At 46.8% G+C, this 27,990-nt stretch overlaps 1 protein-coding gene across 1 annotated transcript; it reads left to right on the forward strand.

The window, feature by feature from the left end:
- Nucleotides 1–546: 546 nt before the first annotated feature.
- On the forward strand, nt 547–20,187 carry FAM174B (family with sequence similarity 174 member B). Its single transcript, XM_040601700.1, has 3 exons — nt 547–1,174; nt 9,335–9,466; nt 16,215–20,187. The coding sequence occupies exons 1-3, from the start codon at nt 894–896 to the stop codon at nt 16,216–16,218; spliced, it is 417 nt and encodes a 138-aa protein (XP_040457634.1). The 5' UTR covers nt 547–893; the 3' UTR covers nt 16,219–20,187.
- The last annotated feature ends 7,803 nt before the right edge of the window (nt 20,188–27,990 follow it).

A 27,990-nucleotide genomic window follows, 5' to 3' on the forward strand; every position in this document is an offset into this window, starting at 1 on the left:
GCAAGCAATGAAATAAAGCTGGAACAATGACCAATTCAGACAGTGTAGGGGGCCTTCTGCACATCGTCCACGTCAAAATTTCCTAATCCCCAAGAACTTGCTGCAAAAAACACAGGATGCTTTTAGTACTGAGTGGGTGGCATTTGCTACGGCATCCCAATTGGCTAGGGAACTGGATGAACCAGGCATTATTTCACTGCCCCCTTTCCAACGGGACATTGCCAGCAGGAATACATCTCCGTAATCTTTTTCACAGTTTAGTCACACGTTCTTATAGATTATACCCTGGCACGCCAGCCCTGAAGCGCAGAGCCTAACAGGCAGGCTTCCCCCCTCTTCTGCTTCAACTTCGTTTCAGGGGCAACATGCCCCTCTCCCCAGCCACGATTATTTTGCAGCGGAAAATTATTCTGCGGCTCCCGCTGAACAGGGCGAGCAGCAGCGAGCGGTGCCCGCAGCGGGGCGGCCCGGCCGCCCCCCGCACCTCGCCCCCCGCCCGGCCGGGGATGCACAGCCGCGGCTGCGGCTGCCACGGATGTCAGATCCGTGAAGATTTTTAAGGTGTGAAAGATCAGTGCGAACACTAAGCTGGAAGCCAAGCCCAGGTGGCCAGCGGAAAGGGAAAATCAGCAGTAAATGTGCCGGAGCGGCTCCGGCTCGGGGGAGCTCGGCTGGCTGGCAGCCTGTGACCGCTGCGCCGCTGGCCAGACGGGGCCTGCCGTCAGGAACGCTGCCGTTACCGGCGCGGGCGGCGGGACGGGGGCTCCGGCCGCCCTGCCCGAGCCCCGGCCGCGGGCCCCGGCGGCGGGAGGCGGCGCCTCTCGGGGGGGCGGGCCGGGCCGGCCGGCGCTGCCTTCCGGGGCTCGGCGCGGCGGCGGCCGGAGCCGGGCAGGATGCGCTCCGCCGGGCCGCTGCTGCTGCTCTCGGCCTGCCTGCTGCTGCCGCTGCTGCTGCCGGCCGCGCCCGGCGCCCGCGGCAGCCAGGAACCGCCGGCGGCGGGGAACGGCAGCCGCCTGCCCGCCGAGCCGGCCGGCGCGCCCGGCAACCACAGCGGGGCCCGGCTCAGCCCCGTGCCCGCGCTGCTGCGCGACCTCTCGGCGCTGAAGGCCGCCGTCATCGGGGCCTGCGCCCTCACGGCCGCGCTCATCGCCTGCCTCCTGCTCCGCGTCTTCAGGTACGGCCGCGCCGCGCCCGGCCCCGCCTGGCCCCCGGGGAGGAGGGGGCGGCCCGGCTCGGTGGGCCCGGCCGCGGGGCCTGCCCCCGGGCGGGGGGCGCTAAGCCCCGAAGCGCGGCCGCCCGGAGCCCGGCGGCCGTTAGCGGCCCGTGTGAGGCTTGCCTTCGGGCACGGCTGTGTGAGCGCCCCGTGGGACAGCCGGGGGGGGGGGCCGCCGGCCTCGCAGCCCTGCGCCTTCCTCCCCTTCTGCGGGAAGACGGGGCGGGAGCCGGGCGGGAAGCGGCTCCCCGGAGGTGCGGGGCGGCGGCCCGGCCGTGAGGCGCCGTACGCCCGTGGGGGGCTGGTGTGAGGGCGGCGGGTCACTGGGACGGGGGGACGGGGGGACGGGGGCCGCGGTGCCGTCCGCGGGGCTGCGTGAAGCCGCTCGGGGCAGCGGCCCCGGTGGGCCCTGCTGGGCCTGGAGAGGCCCCGTCCAGCCCGGGCCGTGCATCCTGCGCGCCCGTGGGCTGCCGCGGTGCCGCTGCTGTAGTAACTTGTGCTAAGTGGAGAACCCAAATCTTTCTTTTCCTTCTAACGAAGCTTGTGCAGATAGGCTTGAGGTGGTCCAGCTTAGCCGAAAGTAGATGTTGATTTAGACCACGGCCCTGGCGTGTTACCAAGCTCCCCGATGTTTCGTTGGGGTAGATTGCCGATGGATGCAAGCTCCTGCTCCCGGCACAGAAGGAAAGAATCCCCCAGTTGCTCACAGAGCCAGGAGGGATGCTGGCGAACAAGCAGCAAGAAGCTGGGAAGAAGTTTGCATCTTCTTGGTGCTCATATCTCATCCACTTAGCGTGGCATAACCGGTGCAGGCCAGTTCATTCACTGCGCTGCACGCTGCTGGAGTGGGTTGGTGCAGGCACGTGCTTGAGCTGTCCAGGCAGCCCTTGAAACTCATAATGTCTCCTGCTGTGAGGAACGCGAGCAAATTAAACTCGATCCCTTTAGAAGGCCAGTCTTCCTCTTGGCTTGTTGCCGGAGCAGAAGAAAAGCAAATATTAAAGCTCCATTTGGCCGCTTTTGGTGTTAATTGTTATTTTTCTCAGGGTTGTAGCAAGAGTCCCATGGCGCACTAGAGGCTGTCCCTGACTCGCGCAGTCTACAAGTGAAAAATTGTTGCCTGTTTGTGCCCGGCTTTGCCGGGAGGATTGCAAGCTTTCAGTAGCTGACAGTCATCTGACTTGTAGGTAGGGGCAGCAGGAAAGAGCTGGGAGAGCGGAGCAGCAGGCTCTTGGCAGCAGGCAGGAGGTGAGCACCGTGTCTCAGGTGACACAAGTAGTTGAACAAGTGGAGCTGGCAAATTCTTCCTTGTTCTGTCTTCAAGCAGCTCCTTTGTATATACATGATGGCTGCAGCTGAATGCTCTGCTTCTCCTGTTTCTGAATTAATTCTGTGTAGGAAGGGCAGTGTTCACAGCGGTGGTATTATGAAGTATGGTCTTAAAGGCCAAAATGATATGAACTGATATTTTCTAAAGAAATTGACATTTAACTAAATTCTTCTTAAGTGTTGCAGCAGCTGGCAACAGACAATGTAAACAAATTTGCTCATTAAAGTGAGGTGGTTTGGGAGAACCCGGTAAAATACTGAAGAGAATTTTTTTAATCAATATGACTGCTTTGCAGCTTATAAAGTTGTCATGGAGAAACACAGCAAAATTGGTAGTAAGTATATGATCTAGAATTAGGAGTCTGTAAGTGCAGAATGAAAAGCTTAAGTTTCTACTCCCTAGTTCTCTCTGAACTTGAAGAGTTTGTTTCCTCTGCCTCAGTTTCTTCTGGGTATAAAGTGAGACCTTGTGTCAAGGAGACCTGGTGTAAAGCTGAATGTTTCTAGCCAAAGAAAGCAAACTGATAGCCTTCAAAAACCTTTCCCTATACCACAGTCGGCAAAAGCAGGTCCAGGTTAATGTCACCTTGGAAATGATGGATTAATTCTCGCATGCCAAAGTTCTTGTTATGCAACTGATCAGAGTTAATGCAGCATTAAAGATATGTAAAAAACCCCAGCACTCTCTGAGATCTCATATATCTTTAATAGAACCTGCAAGGAAAATGGAGAACGAAGCTTTTGGCTTCTGAGTACGTTTCTTTATCTGACAGAGCAATTGTTTGTAAACAGTTACCCCAGTTGCAAATAAGACAAGAATAGCAACAGGTATGTTTGTACAGTGTCACACTTGTAGCTGGCAGCATAGATGGGAGGAGATTCTGTTGCAGAAGAGAGAAGGGATTTGCCCTCAAATGTAAAGCTTTTTTTCCCATCAGAGTAAGAGCTTTGTTCATACTTAGTCAAAAACATAGTGATTTTTTTTTTTCTGAAGTGTCATGGATTCCTATTAAAGAGATTTTGCTGAAATCCAATCTTTGATTAAACTTTCACTGTGAAATTGCTTTGGGTTGCTGGAAGTAAATTATCCTGTTAGATATGGGTTGCAGAGATGAAATGAACAGTGAGTGGCCAGATATTCTTGTCACAGGCATTGGATTTATTTTTTTTATACATCTCATTTTAATATATTTTAATGTATATATTATTTTCCCCTTTTTGTTGAGCCAGGATAGATATATTTCTCCAGCTTTCCAGCTCTGTTCTTAAGACAATGCTCAGAGATTTCTCTTCGTTCCATTTGGGAACGTTATGTTCTGGGTTCATCTGATGGTCCTGTGATTCAGAATGTGGTATCACCCAGTGGTTTGAATTTCCTTTCCCTCTGTGGCTACTAGGGACTAGGAGGGTCAGCCAAGACTGATACTCGTCTGCATGTGGCAAGGCCTCGTTTGCTATAGGTTTTTTTTTCTTCTTTTTTCTTTTCTTTCTCTTTGGCTCAGTTCTGGGCTTGCTTTCTTTCATTCCTATACCCCTGTGTACTACATGCTCCCAAACCAAAAAGATTTCCACAACAGACTAAGTTTCGTATTACTCTCAAATGGTTGGGTAGGTTGCATTACCAAGAAACACAGTGTCTTGCAACAGCTTATGAACCGTTCATGGGGCTAAATTCCCTCTTTGATCTGTGTTATGGATTTTGCCTTTTTACCCCCATGCTCTGCCCTGTTTCTCTCTCCTGGTGCAGCTCAGTTCATTTCATCACAATGCAGTTGCGATCAATTCCCAAGAGACGTGATTTCTCAGATGTGCCTGTCTGTGCTGGTAGACCGTATGCCTTCTAGGGGAACTGGATAAGTTATTTCTGCTCAAATGGGCCAGCTGAAACCCAAAGCTTTAGTTGCAGAAAACAGTGTGCTGTAAGTGTTTGCTACATGTCTTGACCTGCCCTTGAATGAACAGAACACAGGCTGGGAAAGGCTGCTATTTATCTAGATTTTTAGAGAGAAGCTACCTGCTTATTTTGTAACTCATTGCTTTGTAATGCTGCTTGTTGTTCAGTTTTGATTTCTTCCTCAAATACCACTTTAAGCCTAGTTTTCCAGTAGATGCAGAACTGGTATAAATTACTGAGATTGAGGAGAGAGGTTCAAGCATATGATCGTAGGATACAAGACCCTTTGTTCTATGAGCTGGGCAATTGCTCTGGGCCATCTGAGGTTTAACCCCAGAGAATCTGACTGATTTAAATTAATTGTATTATAACCAGTTTGAATACTCCAGCAAAGACAAGACCTCTGCCAGGAACAGGAAAGAAAAACTCACTGTTAAAATGACCCTAAATGGAGAAGAAAAAGAAAACCAACAAAACTAACCTCAAAACATGTATTTGTGACCCACGTTGAAAGCTTCATCTAAGCTGCATTTAGGTTAGTTAGGGCCACAGAGAATGACAAACGGGACACTTGTCCTAGGTCTCGGAGGTCCCGTCTTCGGGAGGACAGTATTGTCTTGATGTGAATGTGGCAGAAATTGGCAGAAGGAAGGAAGAGGGGATTGCTGTCTGATGCTGTCTTGGACTCTTTACAGCTCTGATGTGAATGGTCGCAGCAGAGGATGAATGCTGTTTCTTCTTGTAGGATTCACTACCTTGAGTTTGGGTAGATCATAAAAGTTTCTGTAGCTCTGCCCTATAAAACAAGGATACTTCTTGAGCATGTCTCAGACGATACTGGTCTGACTGTGCTGTAATGTTTGGAAGTACATGCTGGCACTGGTACTGACTACCAGACGTGAGTGGCTATATTTTAATTACTTACAGACATCACTGCTTCATTGAACCACAACAATATCCCATTTAGGTGTTCCTGAAGTTATTCCCAGTAGCAGTCTCTGATCCATCCCTTCTGTTAGCAGCGCAGTTAAGCAAGGGGAAACTTCTGCTCTCTGTGGCTGCATATATTCCATCTTAAGGACTTGATTGTTAGGGAACACAGCACCTTCGGTTTGCCACAACAAAATGTATATCCAGAAAATATGTGAGGACGTAGCTTCGTGGTTTAACTTCGTTGCATGCAGCACCATCCAGAGAGCAGAAATGCCCAGACAGATCAACAGTAGTGAAATATCACTGATCTAATTCATCAGCTGGTAGGAAGCCTGTCATAATTTTTTTTAAATGGTAAATAAACTGGTCCCAATCCATTCCAAGTGTAACATTGCTGCAGTTCTAGGGTGAAGATTGTAGCTGGCTTGATCAGACTTGCAGTAAGCACTATGCTAAGGAGTAGGGGTTTTTTTGCTTTTCTTTTTTTTCCAGGGGGTGGTCCCCTCCCTCTGCATTTCTTGGCAGGAAGTGTTAATGCTAGATAAGAAATGCAGAGACCTCGCTCTCTGGGTCAAGAAAAGCATTATCTTTGAATATCAGGGTTGTTGACTAAAATAGATCAGAGGCGTAAATAATATAATGAACTAGTGAGTTGACTTGAGCATTTACTTTGCCACGTGATGCCTCAGAAAGGAGGGTGAAGCGCTGCATATGACTAGTGCTTGATCAAAATAGCTCCTGGTCAAAATACAGAGACACACAGTCTGTGCTCTGCTCCAGCCCATCTCTGTATGTCGTCCCTCCTCGCACTGTGCAGCATGGTGGAGGGAGTACATCTGATTCCTGATGGACCAGACCCTGGTGTGGTGCACAGTGCTGCAGTCATTCAAGCCCAAGGGCAACCCCAGTGTGCAAACATCACTTCAGCAGTTAACTTTGTTGTGCTGTTAACACCAGGGAGCTGGTTTTGGTGGGAGCAGCACTGGGTCTGAAGTGAAAGGTTGATAGCCCTGGCTGTAGTTAATTGATTCCCCCCCCCCCCCCCCCCCACCTTCTCATGGTGATTCCATACAAGACCTGTAGCATCCCTTCTAATTACGGGGCAGGGAGTGGCTGAAGTCAGACAGCAGAAGCAACGTGATTTTTTTAAGTGGAAGACAGTTTTCTGCACTGAAATACCTAGTTCCACTTCTGCCTTGGGTAAACCACTTGGAGAGTGTTTCAGTTTGTTGCTAACCGCAGCTTCCAGCACACTTCTTGTTTGCTTTAAAAAAGCCTGCACAAAATGGATATGGCTGGAAAGGAGATCCTCTCTTTGCCCATGGGGGCTAACGTGTCCTGATCCTACCCAGGAGGTCTCCAAAGTTCATGAAACATTTGTATGCTGTAGTTCCTGCTCTGCGCTACTCCGCTGACTCTGCTGTCTGCAAACAAAAGATACTGCCTGGTCCCATCCGCTGGATAAAGTGCTTTTCCTTTTGTGTTGTCGTCACTGATGATCACTGATGATTACAGGGATCCTACTGAGGTTTGGGAGTTTTAATGTGCAATGGTTTCCTGACAGACAGGCTTGTTTTGCGTTCATGTAGGGACACTCCCAAAGCTTTCCTTTAAAGTTAGCGTTGGTAATTCTAGTATTTACGATGTTTAGGGGAGTTGTTCAAATGAGTGTGTGAGAAAACAGACCACTGAAAAGTACAGATTAATGACAAATTAGCTAGGTAATGGGATGTAGAATTAGTTGAGGAAGAAGAGGCAAGGAAAGACTCTTTTGCCTTGCCAATGGCAAACAACTGATTGCAGTGGCTTAGCCAAAAACCAGCAGCAAAATGAGCTTCCTCCCTTTTCTAAATGAGCACTATGGTTAAGTGAGCGTTGTGGAGGACTAATAGATCACTGTGCAAAGAGTTCTGCTCCAGGTCCTCTTTAAAGTGTAGCCCAAATTGACTAATTAATGGCTGGAGGCTAAAGGGTTCTAGTTTTCCGTTTCTAAAAATACCTATTCTGCAGTAATTGCTTGGAACACTTTTAATATTAACTGTGGTAAGATGAACTACATAGAATAAGTTATGTTTTCTAATGGAGGGAATGAGGGACGATGTCTCTCAGTAAAGTGGGCCTGTTACGCAGGTAGGGTCTTAAATGGGTGAACCCATGGAAACCCCCTGCAGACTGTACGTGTAAGGCAGAGTGGTAAGGCTGTGCTTGGTTTGTTCTGACAGGTAGACACAGGTTAGTTTTGGTCTATGTTTAGGCTTCACGGTGTGTGTAAATGTTTCTTGTAAAATCAATGCATTACTTGTAAGATGAGACCTCCCTGCATCAGTTTGCTGCTAGGTCTTGGCTGAGAAGCAGAATAATACGGAGAAGTGTTTTCAAAATGATTTTCAAGTGTTTGGGTTAAGAGTCCTACTGTATTGGATATAAAATTGCTTGTTTCAACAACAGCAGTAATAGAACAAACCACCCTGTGCTCTACGTGACACAGCGGCACAGATTGCTATAAAGATTAGACTACAGGAGATGACTTCTCGCTTCTGATGCAACCTTAGCCTTCAGAGCAGGGAGGGAGTGCAGACAGCTCCATCCCAAGGGCTGGAACCTGTTCGTTTGGCCTTGGACTACTGCCCAAAAGCAGTGCTAGGCAGAGACACAGACTTCCACATCGCAGCTGTTCACTGGTTTACATTTCCTTTACTTTAAGCTTAGAAGGGACTGTTGCAGTGGAGATGCAAACACAGGATTTGAGTCCTAGTCACTCCGTAATGCTCATACCTCAGTTCTTGCTGCTGCGTAGCTCTTGGAAAGGCATCTGTTCTTGATGCAGAAATGGGAGTGTTGAATCTGGCACACCTTGCGTGACGTGCTGGGGCAGGACTCCTTCATGGTGAAAGTGTACTCGTGATGTGCTGTCTGCTCAGAGCGGTAGTTGTGATTACCAAAAATTAGGGCTGCTTGCTTGCACCTGCACCAGCTCCCTTCTCGTGCTTGGCAGTTGCCAGTTTTATTTTATAAAAGGCGGAGGGGAAAATTCTGCAGTTTGTTAACCAAAAACATCCACTTTTCTCCCTGAAGGCTAACCGTACACATCACCACCTTCTTTAATGTATAATCACAAAACTGGATTAATGCATGAGCAGTGTGACCCTCCTAATATGCATGAAAGGAGTAGGTGAAATAAGAACTCGCACAATTCAAGCTAGAGGCAGAGAATTAGTTGAAAAGCCATGCACCAAATGTTTGTTAATTGAAAGTAAGTGTTAGAAAATAGATCTCTCAAAACCATGGGACTTGCACGTGCTTGAGCATCTCCGTTTAAAAAGGAAAGGCTGGCCTTTATAGGAGGAGAGGTGGTAGGTACAGTTAGCTTTGAATGATAGTTGATTATTTTTCATAGCACTTACGCAGCATAAAGCATGAAACTTCTCAGACAAGGCTCAAGGTTGTTGCTCTGGGGGTCCTGAGCTTGGCCTGATTGCAAGGGAAGAGAGCAGGCTATTTGTACCCAGACATCACCATCCCTTTGCTCCTAATCCTGCCCAGAATATTCCCTTGTCTCAGCAGGGCTTAGCCTGGCCTTTCCCATCTAAACGTGTTCACTAAACCATTGGCTGCCTCGGCTATTTAAGCCCGTGTCTCACTTATTGAGTGTGGCAGCAGGAGGATGCAGCGGGCTGCTGCGCTTGTATGCCTTCCTGGATGCCAGAGATCTCTGGTTTGTCAGGGGCTGAAATACTGACGTTGATCTGGATTGCAGTTGATGAGAAACTGTGCTCTACACTGGTGGGCACAAACGGTGGCCTTGGAAAGGCAGCGGGAGGGAACAGAGGCTGGCTCTGTGGCCCTCGTGCCTGGGGAGGTCTGAGTTAAACAGGGCAGCAATTCAGTGTTGGTGGGAACAGCTTCAGCCTCTCCAAAGGGTACTGTACAAAAATGGTCCTTCCCTTCCCACCTCTGTGTTTCAGGTCTGGCAAGAGGATTAAGAAAACCAGGAAGTACGACATAATCACTACTCCAGCCGAGCGGGTAGAAATGGCTCCTCTGAATGAAGAAGACGATGAGGATGAAGACTCAACAGTGTTTGATGTGAAATACAGGTACTGCTGCGAGCCCGTCTGGTTAGGCTTGCTCACTGAGCTCTTGTTAGTGAAGACAGCTCTTTTCTTCTCTGCTGGGCCAACTTGGCAGAGATAAGGCAGTCACAGTCTCTCTTTCACTTTGCCCAAGCATTATCACTTTCCTTTACAGCTCCTCTGCCTGCTCTCAGCACATGTTGCTCTCTACTCGCACGCTCTTGTAATAACCATGTCACTACCCCTAGGCTGTCTGCCTTCCTCTTTCCTCTGCAGAGCAGCACAACGGGATGCGCGTGCCCCAAGTAGCTAACAAGGTTTAACAGACTGAACTTCCCCCCTTGGGCAGCTGTTGGGAGTCGTTCCTGTGCGCTCTCAGTGTCTACACACACACTGCACAGAGGGCTGTGGATCAAGGGCTGCTTTCGCAGGTGCTGCCGTTGCCGTGAGCCTGGGAGAGAAATGATGGCAAATCTCCACCAACCTCTGGGTTTGTACCAGAGTGCTCTCATGTTGTTCTGTGACAAAGAGAGGACTGTGGTCCCCCGCTGATGTTGTTAGCAGTTATCCCTTAGCAACAATCTTTCCTTAAATGTGTTTGCCTTTTTGAGATAGAAGTGGTGTGACAACTCAAAACTTTTGGTGCTTATTCTGGGCCTGAGATTTATAGCAACCACTCAGCACGTAAAGATGCTGCGTGTTGATTTATGGCATCAGGGTATCTGCATCTCTTATTTTTATTTGCATCAAGCCATCCACAGCATTGAAGTTGCATTCTCATCCAAATAAGGACTACTCTAAAATCTGTCTCACTTTGGCTGAAATAAGCTCTCCTAATTATAAAACCGCAGATCTTGACAACTCCTAACTGGAGGTTTCACAGACTTTACTAATGTTGCCCGTCTCCTAAATTTGGAAAGGGGGAACAACACATTTGCCTTAAGCACATGTGTGCCAGCATCTAAAACACGTACCACCACACACTCTGCTGCTCTTTTTCAAAATAACTGCATTAGTTCCATTAGTTCTCTATAAAAGTCAGGCAATAGTTGGAATAGTTGGAAGCCATGGAACAACGAAGGAGTTGTGTCTTTATGTGTAAATAATTAGTTCTTGAATTGGAAGACTCCTGTGTTTGCACTAATAATTTCAACTCATGCAATTTTTACTTGGGGACTCAGCTTTGTTAAACCCAGAGCGCAGAGATCTCTGTCTCACCGTGGCCTATTTTAAAAGTCCCTGTCTCCTGCTCCTCTTCCTCTTAACCAAGTGCTTTCTCTGTGAACTTTAGGTAGCAGGATCAGAGGGGTTTTCCAAAGAGTGAGAACAGAAGACTCTCAGTCACAGCAGTGCTTCAGGATAAGATGTCTAATAGTAAAATACTAGATAAACAAAGGAGAGAGCTTGCTGGAAACCATCTGACTCAGGAGAGCTGTGGTAGTGTTACTTGATGTTGCTTCTCTGGAGCACACACTGTGCTGATGCTTTCACAAAAGTTACTCGGTCTTCATGGGTTCCTTAGCATTACAAATGGCTCTTCACCTCCTGTGATGCTCTGTTTGGGGGCTGTAGGGGTTTTTGCTTCTTAGCCAGCCATTCTCTGTTCAGTTGTGGGAATTCCTCCTTTCGGCCACAGTGCAACAGCTATTAAATTCCACATTTTCTGAAGTCCTTGATGTTTCAGACATAAGTTTGTTTAGCCCAGACAGAGCTACCCAAGTTTAGAGGGGGAGATCATCTTACAGACAACCCCTTAGCAGTACTGATTTTGGGAAGGCTGCTTTGAGGATACATGTGCTGTAAAAGGTATGAAGTGCTCTGGTTCCTTTGTGTGGCTTGGAGGCTACATCCCCAAACAGTTCCTGTCTTCTGTCACCAGTAAAGATACTTGGCAAATTTGAATTGCTGAGTTTGACCGTTGACATCCCCATTAAACCAATCAGGAGTTCTTCACGGGAAGAAAAGGCTAGAGCTGCAGAAAGGCCATCTCAGATGTGCCCACAGTAAGTCAGTGAACTAACTTCTACCAGGTCTTCTGTTGGGGTTCCTTCCCTGGCACAGCCCCCCCCTGCCCCTGCCATTCCCCAGAACTGGCATTCAGGGAATAGTTGTCTTGTGCTGTCTAAGGTTTCCTTTCTTTTTTGCAGCTGAGCGCAGATTCCAGGAACACAGGGTAGGGAGAGGTAACTGTATCCCTCTCTGTGGTTAATGGGAGTCATTAATCCATGCAGATAGCTACACAACTGGAGGGGTAGGTTTGTTTTGGATATTCAGAAAGTGCCTGCAGTTTTAAAAGAGCCTTTGTTGATTGCTCAGTCAGGAAAACTACTTTCCTTCTCCATTATCTAAAAAGAAAATATAAATATTGTGCAGATGCATCAGGTGACCTTGCAGAGGTGTTGCTAGGGCTGATGCATAAAGAATGGGGTGATACTGCTATTTCGGCTTGTTAGCCAGCTCAAGCAACATGTTGTGAGGTGCAGAAACCTGGAAGCAATTGTGATGGGGACAGAGGAGTGACAAGTATCTCCTGACAGCTACCTGTGAGCTATAATATTCCGCACTCTTTTGTTTATCTATTTATTTTTTATTTCAGATGAAGGTGCATCCTTGCCAGCAGTCAGTATCAGTTGTAGGGCTGTTCAGCTTTATGCAAGCAGCCTCCCAGCAGCGGTGCTTCCTCAGCTTACAGCGCGACAGACTTGTGTCCTGTCTGGGCTGCCAAGTCTTCACGAGCAGGTTTTGACCAGGTGCTGCTCTGGTGACTGTACCATTTCTGGGGTTGCTTTCAGAGAGGCTAAGTCTCATGCAACCCCGTGCTGCAGCACCATCCACTGGTGCAGTGCCGCGGTTCACAAGTCATTATTCTGATTTCCTTAATTCTTTATTTCTTTGCAACATGCTGGTACTGAAGCATATGCCTAGGGCTAGACTGCCCATTGTTCAGTATTGTAACACGCATGCTGCCATTCTGCATCAGAAACCAACTTTCTGTAGCCTTTTGAACGCAGAATTTTCAAAGTCTCCCTGGCTTCTGAATATCACATGAAATTTGCTGGAATCTTTTGTTCTGTTCATTTTTGATTTAAAAGCTGTGAAACTATGGGGAAAACGGTCCATTCTCCATGAAGTGATAATTTGCAATGGTGTTTGCTCAGTGCTTTCCACTAGAAAGGCACCAAAAGCATTTTTAAAATACAGGCTTCTGAGAAAACAGAGGAATGGAGTGGAAAGGGAACCGGTTTTCCATAGAGCAGCGCAGTAGGGACGTGTTGGCTGTGATGGACTGTAAGCATTATCCAATTCAAGTGTTACATGTACTGTAAGACAATCCTGTGCTTTCAGATCTCTAGGGTTACCACCAGCATGGCAGTAGGGAAAAATCTGAAGAGCTGGCCTGAAGTGCCGTGCCGTTAGGTACCTCCTGGCATAATACTAAGTACATTACCCCAGTATTAACGTACTCGGATACACAGGTCATAAATAGAGTCTTGTTTTGAGTTTGTAGTGTAAGTCATTGCTGAGGATGATGTGGGTAGGCTCTGGGCTAGCTTGAGGTCCCCTCCGATTGTTGGAAGATCTGTACTGGCACTTGCATCTGTGTTTGGGGGAGTAATTGAGATTCTGTGCTGTTTCCCCCACGTACTACAAACAACACTCTAATTAAAAGGCAGTTGGTGCCTAGCAGCAACAGGGGAGATGCGATGTATACCTCTCCAATTGTTCTCATGCAGTTAATTTTCTTTCCTTTAATGCTTTGTCCTTGTGTGTATTTGTTTCCAGTCTTACATAAGACATTGAAGAACAGCAGGCTGTAAATTGGGCCATTGGATGAAGGTTGTGAGTTTTATTTTTAATTCTTTTTTTTTCAGGAGGGATTAAGATTTTGGGGTCCTGGTAGATCCCCACCCCCTGCTTCCCCTGGGCAGTGGAGCAATGAGAAATAACCACCTTTCTCCTGTAAGGCAGACCAATGAGACCACTTCAAAATCTTAACCAAACAGTCCTTTCTGTGGATGCAAAAGCCACCCACTGCCTGCCTCAGAAGCGTGTGTGTGCCAGATTAGATACCCCCTTCGCGATCTCATTTCAGGAGCAGGGAAGCAGTTCTGTCAGTGGCTTCTCTAATCCTGCAAGCACAATTTGTGTGACAAGAGGCTGAAAGTATAAATCAAAGATTGTCACAGAGCAAAGATGCCAAATCGCTTAGACATTAACACCTCCTTGAAAAGCTTCATGGAAACCAATTTTTTAATATGGAGGATAGTTTTCTGTATGTATTTACTCTGGTATTAAAAGAAGCATTTGGATAAGAACTTCAGGAACTGTTCTGAAATTATTATAGAGCTACACAAAGCAAACTGAACATGAAAAGGGCATTTGTTTCTTGATAGCCAGTTCAGTCTGTGCTGCCGAAGGCTGAGAAGTGTCCCTGTCTGATTGATTTTTGGACCATATGAACTGCATTGGTCATTTTCCAGATGTCAGATATTTTTTCATTTTTTATGATGGGATTACGCTTGCTGCACATCTTGGAAAATGAATTAGTGGAAAACTAAATCCCATCCTCCAAGCGTGCTCTTTCTCATCCCACCAGTAGATCTTGATTTTAAGATTTCCCTCTGTTCTTTGCAGCTTTAATGCTTTCTTTCAAGAAGGCAAGGGAAGGTTGCACAGGTTTCATCATCTTCTACTTGATGGAGCTAAGCCATGGATTCATCAGGCAGTTGGCACTGTGTGATACAAGAAGAGAGGACTGAAATAAAGTAGGTTACCGGCAAATGTCCCTGACAAACTGGTGTTAGCATCCAACCCCCATCACAGAGCACTCTACTTATTTTGTGTAATAAGAGAAAAGAGATTAAAACAGCTGCAAAAAGAACCAGTTTCTGAAAAGGTAAATAAAATTGTTAGCTTATTAAGCTTATTAACTCTAGCATAGCTCGTTGGGGGATTTCTTGTCAGCTTCACTAGAAAATTAAAAACAAGTACTGAATAAATTCTGCGGCGCCTTGCACATGAAAGGCTTTGAAAGCACTTCAGTAATCTGGGGTATCAGCATTGTCTCCTCTCCCTGCTGACTTGCAGCTGTTGGAGGCAGTGCGTTCTGCTCGCTATGCTTGCTGAGCACAGCTGGGTGAGTTTCAGAACCATCCCTGCAGAGCATTTTGAGTCCAGGGTGATAGGTGCCACATGAGAGCCCAGAGTAGGGGAAGAACTTGGAATTTCAATGCCAGAGCTGGAATTGTCCCAGTCCCAGTGTCAGGCTCCTAAAAAATTGACAAAAGTAAGTTTTTCTTGGGGTGGATTGAAACCTCCATCCCTTCTATCAGCTAAGTGAAATTCCTCAGTTTGTTTTCCACGTGAATTGTCATTTTTCCTTCTAACAGCAGCAGCACCAGCAAAATGGAGAAGCAATTTAGGAATGCATCTTCCAAAGTGCTCTTGAAAGCAGAAAGATTTATGTGTAAGGAGTGATGGCAGGCAGAGGGAAGAGGACAGGAACTTTTATTCAGCCTTCGTGGGACTAAAGGGCTTTTGAGAGCTTGCAGGATGTTTTGGAGGAAAGATGCACCATGTGTAAAGGCTGGATTCTGGACTCGCCCCTTTTTCAGGTGCCAGTAGCCTTGAACTGTGTGGAAACCTCTTCATCACAGTTGCAGGGCTCAGCATTGGATGTGCTCAAGCCTTTTGGGAGTCTGCAAAGTATGAGGGTTATGCTGTTGGTGTCTTCTCTTTGAATATGTCCTTTACAGATGCTGACTGTGTGCAGCTCTGAATGGAGCATGGTATTGTCTGCTTGTTACAGCAAGGTGTTGACTCGCAGGGGAGCAGCTCTAATGGATTTTTTGCCAGCAAAAGCTGCAGGTCATTCTGCATGGTGCTAGGTGAATTGAGCTGGGGTTTGTAGCAGCTTGCTTTATTTTTTATTCCAGCAGGCTGCAGTGACAAGTTGTGTGTAAATGGAGGGGTATCATTTATCCTTATCTGAAGGGGGTACAAATCACTAAGAGAGTCAGCTACTTACTATAAATACAACAAATTGCCAAAGCTTTGGTGCTGCTGTTAAGGATTTCCCGTGGGTCCACAGCAGGGGAGGAAAGAGATGGTCAAAAGGTAATTTTTGTTTGGTGTTTGAAGGCCAGGTTCTTTCCTCATGTGGCTGTAACAGTTACAGAACACATCACATTCTGTTTGCTCATTCAGTCGATTATACACTGGCAGGGCAGTCCTATGGGGGAGGGCTCTCACCTCCTTTGTGGAGTGTAACAAGTTCCTGTTAAGGTGGTTTTTTGAATCCTGAAGCAGTTAAAGCAGTAGGGTGTCAGGAGGAGAATCCATAGCAAGGAGGATTGCCCACCTGTGTTGGTTAGTAAGGGGCTGCGCTGGTGTGAAAAAAGCTGTGAGGTCCCACGATGCTGTTTCATGTGCAGTGAAGTAGCAGCAGCCCCTGTGCACGGTCCCTTCTCTGGTCTGCACAGTGGCTGGGCGCAGGATTTTTCAGCACCTGGGTTTTGTCTGATATAACTCTGCTTTTTTCTTCGCTTACTCTAGCTTCTCCTGGCATGGTGTTAACATCACACCAGTGCCCAGTGTCACCACAGAAATCAACTGCTGGAGGGAACTGATGGCAATCACAGTGAATAACGCTGCTTTTTGCTTTGTGGCTTTTTGGCTTTTTTTTTTCCCACTTTGCACATGGGTTGTCATCTCTGCCTGTAAGCTATTTAATTGCAAATCTACAGCTGTACTAATTCTTCCTGCTTTCCAGGTAAAGCAGCTCCGAGGAGCATTGGTGCCCTGCAAGATGTCATTCTGCTGTCGAGGGACCTGCTGAAGCCATAACTGTGAAAGGGGAGGCTTTCATCTCTGCAGCGTTACAACCAAACCAAGCCTCACCTCCTTGAGGTGCTGTTTGTACAGCAGGCTATGGATCTTCTGGCCAAAATGTCACCACTTGGTTCCCTGATTTCTTAACTGCTGCGTTGAAATGACCAGAGTTCCTCTTTGCAAACGCAGCTTTCTTCCTTTAGGAGGGCTATGGTGTCACTAAAGCATAACAAGATCCAGCTCTGTTACCGACTTGCAGCTCATTATGGTCTAAATAAATTTTGCAGAAGGAAGAAGACAAGGAAGATTGAACCAAGCTACCCCAAGGACTTACTTTTTGAAATCCAAATACTTCACTCACTGTTAAAACTTTGGTCATTGTTAAACAGATCATGTGTTTAAAAAAATCAAGTGAATTTGATGGGCTTTACAGAAGTGACTTCTGACTTCAGGTGGTAAAAATGCAAGCCATGCTAAAATACCACACTGTGTGTTTAGTGTAGGATTTTTGGGGGGAGAGGGTGAGAGGTTGACTCATGTAGAAAATTTTCTTGATTTGCTACTGATAGTTTTTTTTTTTTTTTAAACTACAATTGCACTAAGCCTTCAGGATGAATTTCTCATTGTCCCAAGGAGCTCTGATCAGACCAACTTCAATAAATGAGACCACAGGGAAACAGGAAGAATCAGGCATGCCCGAAACTACAACAATCCTGGATTAAAGATGATATATTTTTGTAATTTTCTGCCCTTCCACAGGGAGTAAAAACAATGTTTTGTACTGTCCTGTGCTGACTGTAACTTGTCTACAATTCATCTATATTACCTTTTTTCTAAGCAAAATAAGTCTTCATGTGGAATGATTAGATTGCAGAAAGAACACCTCTTATTTTTCATGGAAGCTTCATTTAAGTGATGTTAATCTGTACCAAACTGGAAGTTTTCCCCTACCACCTGCTTGACAAATCCCATTTAACTCAAGGATGCGTTTTTAACCATCGCTCCCTGCTGTGCTTTGTGCTGCAGAGGTCAGAGCTGTGGGATGACACTATGAGAATTAGATTGCTACATCTGGGTGGATTGGCTTTAGGAGACCACAAGCATGTATGCTTTCCAGGCTGTCGTTAGAAAGGGCAAACCTAACTGGTTTAGTTTCTTTTCTTTGTGGTTTTCCGTTGCAGCAACCACAGAGACAGTTCAGACTTTACTGTTTACTGCACCCCTTAACACCTTTTATTTTTGGTTTTTAAGCTGGCTGGAACCTTGCTTTTCTTGGGGAATGCATTTCCCAATTGTTTTGGATTGTCCCACTGTTTGCATGACCCTCCACTAGCCTCCTGCAGTTACAACCCCTCAAGGAGACTGCAGAGTTTCTGGCAAAGCTCTGACCTTGCAGCAAGCTCCCAGTTTTGGGTTTCTTTTTTTTTTTTTTTTTTGTGGGTTTTGTTTTTCTGGTTTTTTTTGGTGGTTTTTTTTTGGTTTATTTTTTTGGTTTATTTTTTTTTTTTAAGGCCTGTTGGGATTTGAGGCTTGCTGAGAACACTGAACTGCTTTGTCATGGTACCACGACCTACACCAGTTCTGTACAGTTCCCTTGGGCCCTGCAGTCAGTAAAAGGAGGTGAAGGGGAATTTTTTTTTTTCCTTCCCAGCAGCCTTGCACTTCCAAAAAAGCTCCCATACACAGCTTGCTTTTCCTAGCCGTGACTCGGCAAAGGCTTTGCAAACAGCCCACTCAGCCTGGCTGGAGAAAATCCCACAGCAGACTCTTGTGTTAATATTAGTCACCAAGGCAGTATAAAAATGCTGTGTTATTTTCATTCATGAAATGAGCTTGAGTCATTCCGTATTACTGTTACTAAGCAATATTTAACATGCCAACTGTGAGGTGAGGATGGGGCCGAGCAGGTTGTGGTCTGGCCGGTAGGAATGGCAGGGATCCATAGGTTGAACGATGCTGCAGGTTGAGATAAGATTGGGTCTCTTTCCCCGCTGCCTAAGTAAAACAGGTTTTAGACTTAGGCTGGCTGATTCTGAAGGAAATACTGCGTCTCTTCAGGACTAAAGTATTTTGAAAACTGGGAACTGAGCGTCTCAGGCAGACCTAGTCCTTCTGAAGTCAGAGAAGTGGCAATGCTGAGGAGGGAGAGAGGTTAGAAGCTGCTGTTTGCATTTGCAGAGGGCGATGGAGGTGGCAGCCCTGTGAGCAGATACCATGGCAACATGTGCATGTCCACTAATCTGCCAAACTCATTAAGCTGAGCATCAGGCACTCTGGATGAGTGGTGGAGAGAGAATGAAACCACCTCTTTGCACAAAAGAAAGGTGAGACCAAGTTATGTAGGAGAGAGATGAGAGGAAAAGGTGCGGAAAGGGCACTTCTTTCCAAGGGTGACTCAGTTATCGAAACCAGGAGTTATTTCTAACAACTGCAGGTCACTTGCTGAGCTAGGCTGGCAAAGGTCATCCGCTCCCCTTGCTTGTGGCTAAAAAATCCCACTATTTCCGTAACGCGGTCAAATCTCAACGGTGTCAGGGACCAGGTATTTACATTGAAGGTGGAGGTGCTCAACTGCCACTGGGATGCTCTGGCTCTTCAGGGATGTCCCAGCCTGTGTGCCATAAGCTAGAAAGTGCTTATAGGGAAGCAGCAGCTGCTTGGTGGAAATAAAAGGCCAACCTCACCAGTTGCTCATGGTCATGAAAATAATCCAAATGCTTTCATTGATACTCAGTTGCTGTTGCAAATGTGAGGCAATGTTTACCTCTACAAAAGTTGCTGTATGTGATTTAAAGTGTCTGGTTAAATATTCTATAGCTATATTTAGTTAAGATTTTAAGAGCACTTGATGTGACTCATCTAATAGTGTATATATAAATATTTTTTTAATGGTAGGAATTAGTTTAAAACATAGTTTTAATAATTTGAACTGTTGGTTCAGTTAGTTCTAGGCGTTCATTGGAAAAAGAAATAGCCATTAACCACTACATGAGTGTTTTACCTTAATGTTCTGTGTATTTTACACTGCAGATTTAATCTGGTTGTGACTGTAACGTGTCTTAGTATCTGCTGCTATTTTGTGTTGCATAGTCAAACTTGCTTTGTTCAAGAGCATTTTTAAAGGCATATTATTTGTTACAGGAAATGAAAAGAGAAACATTGTTACGGATGTCTGCCTGTGGCTCACTCACTGCTTACAAATCTACTGACTAGTAGCAGAGTCAAACAGAGCAAGCAAATTAGAGGCTTTCCTATTTGCGCATGCTGTGCTGTGGAGGAAAAACCCTGCACAGAACTGCAGCTTCTTTACTCCAGCCACAGCCCTGTCACTGGAGTTTACATTTGAGAAGCCAGAAGTTGGTGTGCCATGTTTGCCTGCAGAATTAAATCGGAATTACACAAATAGCTTTGTATTTGGTCTGCATTTTGGTTGGTTTTTTTTTTCTTCTTTTCTTTTTCTCCCTGGAAGCTGTGGAGAAGACTGCAAACACTTGTTTAGCACACTAACTTGTGCTATCCTAATGCTTGTCTTAAGCCCAAACTAACTTGTAGAAGTTTACAGGCACTAATGAGGCTTGAATACAGAAGCACTAATGCATTGGAACATTTTGTTCATGATTGTTCTCTCCAATTCACTGTACATGGTATAATCTCTGCAGGTGGCAGGCTATGGTTTTCATTAAGGGTTTTTTCTTCTGTCAGATTAGTTTCTGCTACTGCAGTTTTTATGTGAGGAGTTATCAGGACCACACATTTTGTCTTGTGCAACTGCTTGAACTTTTTTTTTTTTTTTAACGTTTAAGGATTTGTCATGGTGACCAAAGCTTCTTTTTAAGAAAAAAACTGGTAAGATTAGTTTGAATGGACTTCTCATGTTTCAGTAGAAACTGCCATCATTAAACATGTTCTTGAAATCCCTCGTGTTGTGTTATGTTTAAGGAGGGAATGGGAAAGAGTCTGTTGCTTATTGAAGTTTGGTGAATTTGAGCATCTTGCGTGATCCCTCATTAGAGGGTTACAAGTCCCTTCATTCTCTGACCCCAAACCAGAGCCTGATAAGGGGGGAAACTGGTTTTAGCAGCATCATAGAAGAATATGTTTAATCACATAAAGTCCCCATCTGTGGTGAATGATTACAGACTCCAGTCTGTGCTCAATCAGAATCTTTTCATTGCTCAAGTGAACACCTTATATACTAACACAATGGCTAGTAGAGCCAGTCAGCTTTGGATTTGTGGCTTTGCAGATGACAGTGATGCTTTTGCCAAGCACGTTCATGGTTCCTGTGGGGTAACTGCCCATACCCATCAACCAGCAAGCAGCTAAGGCTCATACCTGGATTCAAAAGGCAAAAACCTCTGCAATAGGGAGCATAACTCCTTGCCTTTGGCTACAACCATGTTTGGATCCTTGGAGTCCACAAACTGTGGGCCTGTTCTCCCAGGCTCCAGGCCCAGCTGAGCAAACCAAGCCATGTCCCCTCCCTGGAGTGGCCAGGACACCACAGCCGTTAGGCAAGGCTGAAGTGGAGGAAAGTCTGGTTGACCAAGTTCCCTGTCTGAAGCAATTTTGCCTTGTGGCTTTGAGGGCATGGTGAGATGCTGAAGTGCTGGAGATTAGGATCAGAGCAACCTGAGGCTTGCTTGTTTGCTGTGCACATTTTGACAGTACTTGAAGACTTTCCTCTTGCAGTATTTTATATGGAGTGCTGACACCGAGAGCCTGGAGCAGCTACAGGACAGACTGATCCAGTACCCTGTGCATGAAACAGCTCTGCCTCTCTCCTCTCCCACGTACCACGCGAGTGCTCTTGTCTTCATGCCTTCATCTCCTCAGCAATAGTCTAAGGGTAGCTCAGTGCTGCAGGCAAGAGGCAGCTGCTGTTCAGCCAGTGGCTTTTAAATCATGTTCTGCCAGTAAAGCAAAGCTCGATCTAATTCAAAATACTTAACAAAACTCCGTGAGGCCTCAGCCACGAGCCAGCTGTTGTGCAGCAAAGCTGGTTGGTGTAGGAAGTTCAAAAACCATCAAGGTGAGGCCCAACCTAACACTGAGCTGTGGCTAGGTAGGGCAGGGCTGCAGGAGTGAAGGTGCCAGGTACCAGAAGGGCAGCAGCTGCCATCTCTGGGTAATGTACTTGCCTTTCTGATGAGGTCTTAAGTAGAAGGTGAGCAAATGACCAAAATCTGGTGTGCATTATTAGCCAAGAGCTGAAAAGCTAGAGCTTGATGAAGATGATCGCAGCTGGAGCTCTGGGTGGAAAGGGTAAGGCTCAGTTTAGCCCTTTTTGAATTTTGACATGGGGGAAGCCAGAAGCTACAACTAAGTTCTTGTACAATAAAGTTTCTCCCAGGCAAGTCTTCAGATGCGTATTGGTTAAAATGGATCCTAGTCAAGGGTTCTTTCTCCAGTTTCTAGAAGAATTCTGCATGGACAGGAGTATAACACAACTTCCCCTCTCTCCTGTATGTGGTTGCTGCCACCTTCCTACAAGCCACCGCTCCTCCTAGCAAGTGTGTGCACAAGTGTGAGGTTACCCGAACCCAGCGGTCTAATACACATTTATAACCCTGGAAAAGGGAGGGGGTGCTTGTCTTGTGTGTCAGCGACCTTCAGATGCCTTGGTACTGATAACTGCACAATTGTCAGGGTTTGGCAAGTGCTATCAAAGAGACATTAACACTGAAATGATTTGAATTATGCCTGACAATGAGCTCTACTAAGAGTATGAAACAGGAATAGCTCTAATTGCTTAAGACCAAGTAGCTTGTAACTAGGCTGCACAAAAACATCATTGAAGGTAGTTCGTCTCCCTATCAGCTGACAATTACCAATTTGTAAGACGCCAGGAACTCTTCTAGCTCTGGTTTCTAACAGATCTACTCCTCTGAGCTCAGCCAGCTAAGCTCCCAGTTGGCTCGCTTCTCCAGTGACCGTTTGCTCATGGCATGTTAAATGAGCTGAATATAATACTGAACAGCACTTCTACCTCATGAAAACAACTCCTCAGTTCAAGAAAGCAGTATGGAAGGGGCGGCCATTGCTTTTAAAGCTGAGAGCAAAGGGTCTTAAAAAGCCAAATGCAGTTCTTGAGAGCTTATGAGGCATAGAGCTCGTTTTTAGGCTTTTCACTCTGCTCCTGCTGATTTCTCATAAACCATCTTGTTCACTCAACTTCCCTCCACACTGAGGACCGGCAGCACAGGGAGCCCAGCTCCCCCCGGCTCCAGGGGGAGAACGTGCTTAGGCTGCAAGTGGACAAGGCAGGGGAAGGCAGGTCCTGAGGGGCTCGAACAGCTGCTTCACAGCTTCAACCAGCATGTTTAATGTCTATTTTGGAAGGCATTACAATCTTAATTGCCAGCCTTGGCTTGAGAATATGCGCCTCTTTTTCGCCTTTTGCTGCCCACTCCATCCCTCCCAATGATGGAGGGAACCCAGTGATCTGCACATGAAGCAAGAACTAGGATTCCCTGGCCAGGGTTTCATCTTTGTAGAGTGCAGATGGGGGACCATTGATTTGAAAGATGAGGGATAGAGATTAATGACCTACTGCACCGTTTCAGCCAGGCCAATTTATTTTAAGGCTTTTATATGAGGGGTAACACATACCATCTACTTAAAGCTCTTCCTGACTGCTCTGGGCATCTTACACTGGCTCTTTCTAGATTATTTCTTTCTATGTACATATTGTTCTTCTGGCCTAGCAACAGATACCTGCTCAGGACCTTTACCAGTTCCAAAAGCCAAATGAGCCAGTTTGGCCATCTTCTCTGACCTGCATTAGGCAGCACAGAGCATCCTTGGGGACCCCTCTGCCAAGTCTAAAAGCCAGTGAAATAACTGCGGCAGCACTCCTGCCAACACACAGGCGGGTGAACAGCTCGCTCTGGTCTATAGAATCCCAGAAGCCAAACTGTCTCCTCCAGACTTGCTGGCCCTGCTCACAGTAAATCCTCAGCTGCAAGTTTCAGATGTGCATTTCTTGCCAGGTAACAAGTCTGGTAAAGGGACACGAACGGGCCTGGGTTGATGTGGCTGGTCCTCGCCAGCTCTGATGCCCACCCAGAATAATCACTGTGCTGCCACTGAGCAAAAATAAATACAGTGCTTCAAGTCATCATCAGTTCTTTGAAGCATCACTTCTAAATCCTTTGCCTGCCCCGAGCTGTTCCCCCTGCCATGGTTTCCTGACTGCCTCTGCCCCGATACAAACATACTTAGCTGAAGAGAAGCTCTTTACAGACTTTTTCCTCTTCTACTGCCCCCAATTCATAAAGGTTTAAGCTCAGATCAAGAACATTTGCCATTTCCCCACTTCATTTCTGCCTGCCTGTCAGCAGGGTTGTCTCAGCAATGCCTTTTGGACAGTGTCTGAAATTACCCAGCTCTCTCCACCTCCTTGTGTAAGGACTCCTACAGTACAGATCCCAGTAGCATAGAGATGTTTCTCGGGTAAACAGAAAAACCAGTCTGTTCAGGCAGTTTCTCCTGTTTCCTCTCCTTGATCCAATAGCATTATTTTTTTTTTTTTAATGGTCAGACCAGTTCCTTTTGTTGATGTTACAGCTCGGAAGTGAATGTGGTGGACCCTGCCCTTCTTCCTCCGCTGCCCCATTTGCCATCCAGCTTCCTCTGATATTTCTGCCATCAGCTTCCCAGCTACCTTACTCCCATCCCCAGCCGCCGTGGGTTACCTGTGGTTACACGTTAGCCATGCCCTTGTGGATAAAGCTATGGCAAAGGAGAAGTAAACCTGTTTTAGATTAACAAGGCAAAACGTCGCTGTAACAACCTACTGACAAGGATGGGTCTTGCTAGACAAGCAGATGTTACCCAGAATACGGCCGAGATCCGCAGGACCCGCTGTTCCCCAAGGCTGGCTCAATGACACAAACCCACCAGCCAGCAAAAGCCACATGCCCAGCCCGTACAGCAGCAGCGAGTATTCATGCCCCAGCGCAGGTCAGCTGTTCGATGCTCCAGATCTAACCCCATCCCTAAAACCACCATAGGCTCGGGTGCAGAGTTTGCAGGTGTGGGATGCAGAGGCTGTGCTATACCACGAGTGAAAACCCTCAGAGGAGACATTCACCGCGGTCCGTGCACTGAAGTGAGCGTGGCCCCGAGTCGCCCAGGCACGCTTGCTTCTCCTCTCGCATGGCTGAGGAGCACCCTTTGGCTTGGTGGCGGGTGCTGTGGAGCACCCTTTGGCCCGTAGTGCTTGGTAACAAGCAAAACTTCAGTGTGACTTAGATGAAGGTTCCAGTTTGAGCCCCTGTAGTTAAGAGTCAGGTCTATTTAAGCAGCATTAGCATTCCTGAAGCTTGCTAAGCTTAAATAAAACAATAGTACCACTCAGGATACTTACAGAGCGAGGCTTTTGCTGAAGAGCTTCCATTTAATGAGCTGTTCAAATGAACAACTCACTCCGTCCCTCTGCGTATATGTAATATTTTTAAAATCACATATTTGCAGCCCATTGTTTGCTACTGTTCAAAGAAACAAATGATTTGCTTTTAACATAATCAGTGTCAGAAGTAAATTATTCAGCATTTGCTGCTTGGAAGTTAGAAAGGGAATCTGAATTTCTTTTTGGTTTCTTCCTTTTTTTGTAATAGATATACAAGCTGCAGGGCACACTTTTATGCTCCCGTAGCCAAGATTTTGTAGAATTGACTAATAATCTATTTTGCATATTTATAAACACTTTATTATTTATTAATGGAGCATTTCAGGAGTAAATTTATAATCCTGCCATGTGATCTCAGCCTTTCAGAGAAAAATGGTTGCTCGTGTCAAAGAGTTGGAAATTAGAGCTGGCGCAACAAAGAAATGAGTGAGAATATCTCATTAGTGTGAAAGCAAACAGGCAAGAGCCTTTTGTGAGAATGAATACACGCACGCAAGATGGCTCAAAAAAGCCACATTAGATGTCAGATACAGAACGCAGCACTCAAGATGTATCAATTCCCTGCTCTGTTTGCTGTAAACCCACAAGGGCATAGCCCAGCCCTACAGCCATATACAAGCACTGATCCAACACACCCTGTGCCCACTCTCCAGGTTCCCATTACTACACTTGGCCACTCCATCATCAGTTATTTTAAGCTCCAGGAGTTTTGAAGACAGTGCTGATGCCCTCCTTGGTGGGTTCAGGCCTAAAGACTGGATACAGGTGCCCCATGACCTCCCACATCCCACCCCACCGGTGCTGGAAGTCACAGACCACTCACTCATTTCCAGCATCAAAGCTGGATGCTTCAGGCATCCCATTTCCACCCCAGAGCATTACCAAACCACCCAGAGACAGGGGCCAGAAGCAAGTATACACACACAGTTTCTGATACCACCGTTGGCTTCACTTAAAGGTAGATCCAAAACATCTTCTAGGTACTCAGAAAAACCCCAAGCTTCTTTTTCTGCCTTACCTGTGCCTGGGAAGCCCCTAGAGATCCATCCTGATCAAGTGCTAATCTCCTCTATTGTCCACAAGCTCCTGGCTAATGAAGCATCTCCCAGCCACCTTGTAGCAGTTGCTGTAGTTACTCCACTTGTGTCATTTATAGTTCTCTGGTCTTGACACCCCCTGCATTTTATCAAGTGACCTAATGCCTACCAGGTGCTTTTCTTGCTGAAGATACTCCTCCCACCCCAGCCCTCATCTGTCAAACCCAGGTGGAGAAGGAAGCCCAATGAAGAAGGCACAAGCCTACAGATCCAAAACAGAGTTGGCAGCTTGTGTAAAGACATAGTTGTGGGCTGAAGGTTTCTGGGTTATGCAGGTTCCCCAAATCACAGCACTTTAAGTGCTATCCCAGTGCTTGCACTGTGGCTGCGCTTCTCCCAGGGGCACTGGTGGCACGCGTGTTTTGGAAGCTGCATGTCCAGAACTTCACGATACAAGGCAAAACCCTCCAGCAGCTTCAGTGCTGGTGTGTGCATTTCCTAGCCCTAGAAGATGCTTTTTCCTGGCTGCTTCCAGCCATAAAATGAATGACACTGGGTACCCCGGTGCCAGGGCAGCATTATTCAGCCGTTTAGCTGTGTGGCTGGGCTTGGCATCGCTACGTGCTGCATGGCCGGTTGGCTTTCGGTGAGGCTCAGCTTGCAGCTCGTGCCAGCCGGCGCAGCCTGAGCCACAGGAAAGACCTCACAGAGCTCCATCTCTTACCCAGGGCCTCACAAGCTGGACAGGACATAACCATCCTGCACAGAGGGCTGCAAAACCTAAAGCTCCAAGAAACCTCAGGTCAAAAGCCTGGGAACCGCATCCATCTCTTTTCGATCCAGAGCTGGCAAGCAGGGATTCTGTAGTGAGGTCTCTCTTGGTGAGGGAGAGGTGATTAATGAGTCTGGCTCATAAAAGCTTGGACAGAGAACTGAGGAGACCTGCTGGGCTTTTCAGCAGCAGAACAGGCAGCCGGGTGTAAGGTGGGTCTCCTCCCATCAGGGAGAGCTGCTGGGCAATTTGCCCTGCGCTGGAGGCATCAAGGGGTTGCTGCTGTTACGGGGCAAAAGCCTCCGGAAGGTGACGGTTTCTGCACTCATTTTATTTTACTTTTCTGAAAGGAACTCGGAGCGTTTGGAGTTTTCTTTGATTTGAATTTCAGAAGAAGCGGAGCAAACCGGCTGTGCCTTGCCTTCTGATGGGGAGCAGGTGGGGAAGAACAGAAGTAGAGGAGTGAAGGTGAATCAAGCAGCACTTTGGCAGCGTACCCAAGTGTAGCAGCATGTCATTTATGCCGTTTAATTGTTCCCTGCAACTCGAATAATGTGGAAGGCATTAGTAATAGTAGCAGCTTCATTATCTTCCTTTTCTGATGTGCTGTCTAAAAAGCTGAAAGCTGAGGAAGGACATTAGGAACCCAGCATTTTTAGGCTTCCTCTGGCATTTTGTTTTTCTGCAGAACCTGAAAACACTTCAGTGAAGCATATTAAGGCCTAATATAAATGGTATGAACAGAGGCAACCTGCATGCAGAATACAAGCGTTGCATTTTTCGCAGGTGGGGTGTCGGTCAGCGGTTGCGGTGCTGCAGTACTGAGCTTTTGCACCCCACATCTTTGACCGTCCCAAAAATGCACGAGACCTTTTCAGGAGCTACCTTTACTTAGCACAGAGCAAAACATGTCCTGTTGACTCAGAAGCCTTGTTGGGATGAAGGTAGGAAGGGGACACGCAGGGGACACGGCATGGCTTGAAGAGCCGGGGGAAGAATCTGTTCCTGCTGCCTTGGCTGTTGTGGTCAGCTCAGACCCTGGTGCTGCGTCTCTGCCGTGGCCCATACATTACACCACCTCACTCAGTGGTTCCATCTATCTCTTCATCACATGCCACAGGCCGGCTCTCGTCAGTGGGGTCTTTGGAAATTGGTGTGGGGCCTCTGAGCACCCAGGGAGTTTCACAGCTTGGTGTCCTTCAGCCTGCGTTAGGCTCTGGTGAAGCACACGCTAACCATGAGTGGAAGATGGAGGGAGGATTCCTGCCAGAAACACAACCAGTTCGGCTGCGGTGCTGCCGAGACGACGGTAGAGGTGGATTTCGTGTGTTGCCAGTTCCCAGCCGACAAGCCCTTCTTTCATTCTCAGTACATGGAGATGTTGTTTCGCCTTCTTGACTTTGCCCACCCAGCAATAAAAAGCCAGAAGGATGGATCCTGCTGCCACTGCCACCAACACGAACGTGGAGCTATCCCACTGCTTCCAAGAATATCG

Source organism: Falco naumanni, chromosome 7 (assembly GCF_017639655.2).
Source record: "Falco naumanni isolate bFalNau1 chromosome 7, bFalNau1.pat, whole genome shotgun sequence".
NCBI classification, from domain to species: domain Eukaryota; kingdom Metazoa; phylum Chordata; class Aves; order Falconiformes; family Falconidae; genus Falco; species Falco naumanni.